At 33.1% G+C, this 10,006-nt stretch overlaps 1 protein-coding gene across 1 annotated transcript in view; it reads right to left on the minus strand.

The window, feature by feature from the left end:
* Nucleotides 1-8,473, minus strand: part of Slo2 (slowpoke 2) — a 183,071-nt gene extending 174,598 nt beyond the window's left edge. The window contains exon 1 of the mRNA XM_072022537.1: nucleotides 8,041-8,473. Coding sequence (XP_071878638.1) covers nucleotides 8,041-8,297 — 257 coding nt within the window. The 5' untranslated portion in view covers nucleotides 8,298-8,473. The remainder of the gene's footprint in view (nucleotides 1-8,040) is intronic.
* Nucleotides 8,474-10,006: the final 1,533 nt, after the last annotated feature.

A 10,006-nucleotide genomic window follows, 5' to 3' on the forward strand; every position in this document is an offset into this window, starting at 1 on the left:
GTATATTATGTATATATCAATCCATACCCATGTAAATATACATATACATGTTGTTATAAACTTTAATATAACGTGACATGTTATCTCTGACAGTTCTTAAAAAATTATGAAACTGTGCTTCAGTCCTTTCTCGAATATTTCGTACAATGTTTATTGTTGAACTTAATTTATCGTTGAAACATTTCTCTCGATATATTAAAGAAAATTTCATTTCTAGTTTTAGTAAAAAAAAAAAGAATACAATATAAAAACAAACTAGAACGAAGTGAAAAAGGATAATATTTTTGCATTTCATTGAATGCCTAATATAAAAAAAAATTTAAGCCAGAAAGCTTTAGAAAATAAAAAACATTATCGCCAGTTTTCAGCCAACTGTAATGCATCACACAATGATAACTAGGTTGAATCCGAGAGAAAGAAAGGAATATCGGCTTTAGGCATAACGTTGCACGCAGCGAATCGCTAACATTCCAGGTCAACTATTCCATAAAAAAGGTGCATCGATTTTTTCAAATGTTAGAATACGCACAAACTGAGAACTACAATATTTGTGTAATGAATTGAACTCTACAGACGAGAAATAAAAGTCTAAAACAATGCGTAATAAACCAAAGAATACATTGGAATTGAATTTTTGGCACACGATAGATTATTTATTTAGAATTAGATCTATTATGTAGTGAATTATGCAAGAAATGCTTCTCAAGTTGACTAATAACTTTTATGAAACTACACTCGATACATTGGTAACCAACGTGTTAGTAATTATTTTATAAATAATTTCTAAACAAAATAGGAAGACTCTGGCATCACGTCTCACCAATGCACGACTCATTCTACTGCAGTCATGGGTAACCAACTCGTGCTCAATTCGCTCAAAATTATACGTATAATATGTACCTACGAATCCCATCAATTTTGCAAAAAGTTTTTACAGATTTATTGATCTTTATCGCTATCGTTAAATAATTTACTATATCCATACACAAAGACCATGGTAAAAAAATGTAAATGTTGATTATAGTAGTAGAATAGTAAAATTTTTAGTAGAATCGTAAAATTTTGGTTGTATCACAACTAATCGTGACGAACGCTGTCCGCATAATTGAACGTTTAAATAATCATACGAGAATATTTATTAACTTTATATAGAAAAATTATTTGTTTTCCATTTACATTATAACTATTAATATTAAATAGGAACAAAAGACGTTATACTGACAATTTTTAATTCGTTCCTCCAATGAAGCATTTATTCAACTATTTTATGCGGATGAAAACCATAACACAGCACAATACAACGCAATAACATGAATCAGGTATAAAAATTCTCATATGAAAGCTAACAAAAGAGAATGAAAAGGAAGAAAAATAAAACGTAATGAAAAATTTAGTAGCACAATGTCTTGTTTCGCTAGCTAAGGGTTATAATACGTGTTTCATCTAAACGCAACGATCATCTTCAAATTTTGAGACATCAAACTATTGAAACGAATGTTTTAATAATCGTTGGTTCTGATTATCCAGGTTCCACTCTGCGATAATTCTTACAAAAATCACGGATTCACCAGTACGACTCTACACCACTTCTTCCACTTTGTCGTTTCAACTGCAGAAGAGGCAATGTCAACATGGCTGTTATAGATGCACGAGAGGCAGCGAAATAACGTCCAGAATAATGGCTGCAGTCGTTAATCGTAATGGCACCGCATTGAAGTCTACTGAATGAGGCATAAAAAGGAATACAAAATCCGTAGGCGGACCCGAGATCGAGAATTAACATGAAAGAACCACCGGAATGGAATGTGGTTCTCGTTTTCTCAGTCTGTAATAGCGATGGTCAACCCTTTAGCCTTTTTCCGACCTTGTCCTTAACCGAGGTAAAAGGCATCGTGCAAGAATAACGGACTCAATCTCGCATAACATTGCATAACAAACTCACAGCTGCTAATATATTCAAGCTTCGAAAAAATTAAAGTATTTTATGCGAAAGTTAAAACGTCAATTAACTTTTATCGAATACTAGTGTCGTAGTTTTCGAATCGGAGTTTTATCACCTTCCACGTGATTTGTATATGACTTCTACGATAAAATTACACTGGCATGTCGAGAGTGACATACGACCGATAAAGGCTGAGAATTTAAGGTTTTATTTCTGATGACAAAACAGTGGTCCCACAATGCTTGATAAATATTTAAAAATTTAATACTACTTCTAATACTATTCCTATTATAATACCTAGACTGTAAATGTTTATGCAAATTCATGTATTTATAAATATATCTGAAAAAATGAAATCTAGGTAAACTTTCAAGCTTCGCAAAGATTTATTAATGATAGTCGTTACAATGCTAATAAAATTTCAAAATGTTCCGTATAACATAAAAATTATAATTTCTACAAATGTTCGGATACCTTCGTGAGCTATACTAATCTCCGGGGATCTAGAAGTTTGGACCAACTCATCCTCATGATCCGAATCCGATATTCGTTGACATATGTTTAATGTCTCTAGTCTCGAGATATCATTGCGAGATTATTCTTGTTGATTTATATGTCTTTCGTATGGAACGAGCTTCATACTTGTAATTGACATCGATTGTAATACAACATCGATTTCTCTACCCATATGTACCTGCATGGACCGAACGTTGATTCTGTATTCTCAGATGATCCCTAGCATGGATTTACATTTCTCTAGTGATCTGTAATGATAATCAACAGTAGGTATATGTACGATGCAACGCGTATCCTACAATTCTCAGCGTTTCGGAGATACGTTCCGTGTATTATAGTTACTATGAAATTTTCGTTACCATAAAATGGACTAAATTTTTGTTTGTTTGGTTAAACTTTTCGGAAAAATCTCTAACATTCCTCCTATGCTATTGTTTGTTATCCTAATATTTCATATAGCCTGAGTTAGTTATTATATCTCTAAACGTTACGACAATGTCTGTTATAAATTTGAATAAGAATTTGCGTGAGTGTCGTAATGATGCATTTTTCACAAACATTTCACGTATAATTTGCTACGCTCCTTTATATTTTAGCGATTTCCATTAGAATGGTAGTTTAAAATGTGTAGTTACTATGCACGTTGGCAGCAACACATTGGAGAATGCAGCGGCAAATTGGGACATGCACGGTTTTCTATTTGTCTCGACAGGCAAATTCAACTGTCCTGTTGAATTCGCTCACTATACAGACAATCCAGGTGAAATAGGCTAGCGTCAAAGTAAACATGACCTTTACACATGAATACCCTCGCATTTTCGAAGAAATGATGTGACACAAATATTCATACCGAGCAGTCTCATTCACTCGAATTAATTTTAACGACACCTTTCATTTAACGAATATAATATACACTTGAACTCCGTGTCATGTATGAACATAGAACACGCAGGAAATAAAAAGAAATTTAAATATAAAAGTGAAAACGAAGAGTATTGAGAGTTTCGCGTTACCGTTAATTCGATCCTCGATATTCTAATAAAATTAGAAATGTTGTAATGTCTGATATGCTTCCTTTCGAAGCCTTTTCTAAATTATGTAAATAACACTACATTCTTCTATCTTTTATTGAAATATAAATGCTACACAAGTACATTTAAAATCATGTTGTACTGCTCCTTGTTGACAAAAATAAATGATTCTGTGACAAAGCGCACTTTTAGTTGCTTTATTTCTATCGTATACACAAAATTCGAGAAGTGTATGTGGATTTCTATAGCTGACTATATTTCGAATAATTATTTCATACAATTACATAGAATTTACATATACTACTTTAATTTACCACTTTGTGTTTTATTAATAAACGTTTAATCCCGTCAACTAAAACTCCCACAAAATTACTAAAGCGCGGTTAATCATGGATCATAAGGTACGTTAACAAGGACGGATTTATGGTAATAACCAACGTGGAAAACTGAGATGTCCTGTTTCACATTTTCTCCATAAAACAATTTGTAAACTAAAGCCCCTTTAATGCACGACGTAAATGTATTATGGAAATTTTGTACGATATAGAAACAATAACTTTCAATAGATACCACATAACGTACTACATAACAGCGGATATTCAACTAATATTATGGCAGATAATAATATTGTGTTTCAATATATTTCCATGGATATTCTTCGTCCATGTTTTGTTACAGCTTCCATAAAGAAAAATCATGTTAAAGCATATTTATAGGAGCATTTATTTATAATTATAACGTTCCCTCGACTCGCCTATAAAGTATAATTATCCATAAATCGTCCATTGACGATGCATGAACGTAAAGACTAGCGAAAGAAGTTGCAATGTCACAGGAACTTTGTAAAAAGGTGTATCACTTTGTCAGGGACCTCGACTTTATAGTAGTTTGACTGGTATAAAAGATAAGGAACAAAGTGGGCAACCGGGCCATTCGGAAAGAAGTGGCATTAATATTTCATTCTGAAAAAATACGACAAAGTGCACTTTCGAAATGCACACGCTTTGCGTGAAACAGTGGTACTCGAACTTAAAAGTTCTAAAAGCGTCTCACGTTTCAGACATACAAAAATACGGGAAGGATAAGAGAGTTGATCCTTTCGTTTCGGGCGGATCTTCGCCAAAGCCTTTTAAGAGGTAAGGTAAAATTCAGGCCTGAGCTAAGGAAAATTGGTTTTTAGGCGAAATTAAAGCTGTAGCTGCTGAATGTACATTTTAAAAATTTCTATATAAAATCACTTCAAGAATGAATATTTGTCAAATTTTCTATTCCGTGTTTCTGAATTAGTTTCAATTTGTAACATAATGGTGTGTATTCTTAAGGTTCGTGCAATAATGGTAGGATTTAATAAACAGTAGGTTTAAATTAAAATATCTATATAAAAATCAAAATCAAAAAATGTTTATATCATCTAAACTAAATTTATGAATTTAAATGTTTGATATAAATGAAAAAGAAACACTGTAGATATCAAAAGAAGTGTAAAGACTGTTTAAATTTTTTATATAATTTCTGTTGAAAGAAATATTCTTCGTTATATGCGTATGAGATTATATTGGAAATTTCCTATTATCGAATAGTTTAGCACTTTAACAATAATACGTACTCCAAACTTTCCACGTACAAAATTTTTCCTTTTCTTATCCTACGTATGGTAAATTCCAACGTTAGCTGGTAGCTTTAAAGTACACACAAACACACACCTCACATAGCTCTTTCAAGCGTTCAAGAACTTTCACAACATTCCTTGAAAGTAAATTTATATATCTTCACGCGCGATGCTAGTTTAACGAATATAACGTTAAAAAGGGAAATAAGGGAAAAGCGTGTTGTGCAAAGCTCTTGAATAACGTTACGATAAAAATGAAGGTGATGCAAATTTAAATTATTTCATCCTTCTACTGACGAAAATCCTTGAAAATACACGCTCTTGCTCGAACATTTGGAGCATGTCTTAGTTTCAAAAAAATGACTGTCTTCCATAAAAGATATCTTGTTCGTAATTTTATTCGTAATATTATCTTCTCATCGAATTACGCTTATGTATTAATTATACAAGCTGATTCAATAATATAAGGAAAGAAACTATCATATGAAACAATTTTATTCTATATTTGTCTTACCGATCGTACCACGGGACGTCCTGTATTTAAAAATGAAAGCCACAATGTTCTTATTTCTCACAGAAACGTACGTTCAAACGGCGAAGGGTGACCTAAACTTTTGAACAAGAGTCTACGTCTAGAAAATAATGGCGACAACGATATAAATTCATAGTATCAAGAAATCCCAAGCTACTTCCGTTACACAATAAATTTCCCTTAGAAATTCTGATATTAAGTCCGTGTGACATTACATGAAATGTATGTCGACCTTTTTCCACCTTAATGGAAGCTTCGAAATCCCTAATTGACATTTCTCGATATTACTAAACCACGGTCGCTATTGGTTTTCGATGCGTTGACAGTAAAACACGTTTGGTTAGTCCCTGAAACGACCACTGATAATTAAAGACCGAAGCTTAGCAAACGTATACAAGGAACTGTTTTAGGATAAGGTATCGGCTGGTTTATTTAATGGCATCTACTTTTTTTTCGTTCGCACGATATAGGCTATCTTGTATATACGAATTTATATAACACAAGAGCTAATAAATAGAAAGGAGAATAATGTTTATCGTGTACTTGGTAATAAATAAGTTGACAGTTTTGGTTTAGTTCAACAAAATGTCAGCGAAAGATATAGCACACATCAACATAAAAGAATAGAAAATAACAGACATATTTCAATGCGATTGAGTGTATATGTTTCATCTGTGACCACTCGAAAACATACAGAAAGTGAAAAGCAAATGTCGCAGTTTGCGTAGATACAGCAACATGTAAGTTAAATTCAGCAAAATTGGATGAAACGCGTGTTGCAACTCTAAGCTGTTGAAGCGGAACATTTTAGTCCTATGTAGTCCTATGTAAATTCTTCTTCCTTCTCACCTTTTTATATATTAGTTTCTATATTACAATTTTGATGTTTCATCCATGTTATTGCATTACGTTATAGTTTCCATTTGCATAATATTGTTAAATAAATGCTATATTGCTAAAAGTTGTTAGAACGTTCTGACGTTCATTATCCTCTGTTTATTATATTTTTCATTTATATGCATGTTTCGCTACTTTTATATTGAGAAACGAATAATCCAAATGGTAATAATTCAAGCATTTTCTATATCACCAAAAAAAGTTCAAACAAAGTGGTGATTTGTTTCTACAAAGTATTACAACAAACATTGCACTTTAAATATTTTATATATTTTTGCATGCTATGTATAATGTATTAAATTTCCTATAAATGTATAAAAATCACAATTAATTTGGATAATCAAGATTCTACTGTATTTCATATTTTATATAGTATGTATATACTATATGTCTAAATACCCATCTTGTTTAGTTTTCTTTTCTTGCTTCGTCATGCCCTCGACGTGTTATTATACTGTCGTTGATCATAACGATACTAATATTTATATCTTATACGCAATTTATCTAGATAAGTTGAAAGTGGGTTAAGTAAATAGCTTATTTTTGCTATAGAGCAGTAATTTACACAGGACGATATTGCTTACGTATTTTTGTTTTATATTTTTCTTATTTCTACTATATCGATATTGATTTTGATATTAATAAACGACTTCAATACTAATACAGTGTATCAGGGCCACAAGTTATATTATTTTATAATAGAACAATCAATTACTAAATCTGTATTTTAAAAAGAAATTGGCGTGACAATAGAGATATAAAAAGATATAGGTATAAAAATATGGGAGATATATCAAACACGTATTGGAAAATGAAAAATTCGTTAGCTCCTTTTTCGGTTTTAAAACAGTTTTAAAAGTGCGAAATAGTATAAAAATATCAGATATCGATATTTAAATTTTTCTCTGCATGGCATACGATACTTTTAACAGTTTTAGCTATGCATTCAAGCGTTTACTCCGAGCGTAAATTTGCAGAGCCAGAAAGCTGTACATTTTGAGCAGGTTGTTCCATTTCAGTTTCACAGAGGAATTTTAAATGCACAGGTTTCCTTTTATAATAATTCACGAAATACGTAAAAGGAATAAGCCAAGAAGAAAAGTTGTGCATTAATGCTTACGACGTGCCTAACTTCCTACCTCCTGGAAAGATTGTAGGAAGGATGTTACTCAGAAGATATAAAAGTAGAACCTATTGGACATAATGTCACGTAACTTACTAAGTATGTGAGAAATCTAAGAAAGAAATCTTTCTAAGGGTTTACATTGGCTAGAAGCTGGAAATTTATATAATTTATCTCAGTTAGAAAAATTTGTTGTATAATTTCTTATACTCGTTTAAATCTACATTCGTTTGTTATATGTTTGCGCTAATAAGAAATTCCATGTGTGATTTTGTGTATTTCATATGCGATACGCGTCTAGACTATAAGCTCGTAAACCAAAAAAGTTTTACGTCGTCTCACTGAACTTCTCAATTGGTTTGCTTCATGCTTCAAATATCAACGACCTACCTCTCATCGAGTTTGAACGACGATCTCGACAGATCACCCCATGCACTCATGCTTCTGCTGCGTCTCCTGCAGGAGGATTGAGGAGCGAGTAACCTTGAGCTACTCCGTCTCCTGGTGGAGGCCAAATTCTCTGCCTGGAAGTAGACCCTCGGCGGATGCGTCTTCTGCTGTGCATTTGGCGGCGTGGAAGTAGGTGTGACAGCCGCCGAGGTATGGAGTTCCGGCAGTGCCTCGTAGTCCCATGCTCTAGCGCCCATCTCGAGTAAAGGAACCGACGAGGCAGCGTTTTGGCCTCGAAGAGGATCCCGAGGCTTACGCTGATGAAACAGGGCGAACAGTTGACGGAACGCCGACTCGTTCGCCCGATGTTCCTTCTTTCCTGGTGGAAGCTTCACTTTGTTGCGCGTGATCGTACAACTAGCGTACGAATCGATCTATGATGTCCCTCCGATAACATCATCCTCAAATCGCCACTCTCACATTGCGGACTATGTCATGGGAATATGATGCGTCCAAACGTCGTATTTCAATAAGTCGCGAATTACTTTTAAACAGTCAAACCGATTGCACAACTTGAAATCGTTTTCCATCATGATTAGCAGATTAATGAAATATTACGAATATTGTAATTATTTGATTCTTTATTTTTGATCCTTTTTGCTTTTTGCTTTCCTCTGTTCCTTACGATAATTTATATTATGAATATTGATTTTGATTTTTAATTCTCTTCTCCTTTTACTTCTTTCTGTTCCTTAAAACGATTTATATTAGGAATTTTCTTTGTGTTATGAATTTAATCACTTCGAAAGCAATTTGTACTCGCTTCGAGGTATCAATATAATTTATAATCGATACGCTTAATGTATCAAACTCGATGATTGCCACCTTCGATGGCGGAACGTTACATCCTTAGGAACATATTATTCTTCCTTTGCAGATCGTTGACAAAAGTTGGAATTATCTCACGAAAACGTTCTCTCGTGCAAACGATCAAATAAACTGTTCTCCGACTGAAAAAGTTTGTCCGAATGCTTTGGATTTGGAAGAATTCGTTAATTAAATTTCTCTTAACTTCGCTGGAACGAGTAAACTATGTAACTATGTATATAATGTATGTTTACAATTAATTGATTAAGAGTTAAATATTGGCAATTAAGCGTGGAAAATTAATAACTATCCACTTTGACATTTGCTTTATTAAACGTTTCGCAGAACGTTTGGATGAAATTACGCTTGGATCGAAAAATGCAAATTTTCGTTTAGAATCGATCGACAAAATCGTATGTTAGAAATTTCTCAGGGCTACTGACCCCAGTTAACAAGTGCAGTGTTCTTACAATATACTCTATACCTTATAATCAAAATCGTTACAACATTTCAATATATTTCTGTATATTCTCGACGTAATTGCAATATCAATGTAAGGAAAATTGTTTAAAAATACGCGCGAAATAACGCTTCGCATATATTGCATAACTGTGCAACAGCTATTAACGAATCTAGCGTAACTATCAAATGTGAGCAACTTCAACAACAATCTCAAAAGTATCCTCTAAGTAATTCTATCAATGATCTTCAAAAATTTAACGAGCGTAGCAAGTCTGCTAAAAAATGTTTCGTTCAGCAGTTATCGTCTTTTTAATTGATGTCAAATAACAGTCAATCTCGTGGTTATTGCCATTGTATCGATAAACATTATAATGCTGCATTAACAGTCGATGCACTGAAGCTACGCGATACATTCGATAAATACATTCTCATTATCCCCGGTGATGTTAATTTCAGAGAATTCAAATGATCATTGTTATTTGTACAACACATTGTCATAATTCTTTTTGATCCATGTGCAAATGTGAATGCTTCCGCCAATGCTTGTTCGCTGTATCGACCAAAAGGGAACGTATCATAAACATATAATTAAACAAATTGCTTTAACGTTCTCAGAGGCGATTTAACTGATCGCTGT

The sequence above is a fragment of the Bombus fervidus genome, chromosome 1, assembly GCF_041682495.2.
Source record: "Bombus fervidus isolate BK054 chromosome 1, iyBomFerv1, whole genome shotgun sequence".
Lineage (NCBI taxonomy): Eukaryota > Metazoa > Arthropoda > Insecta > Hymenoptera > Apidae > Bombus > Bombus fervidus.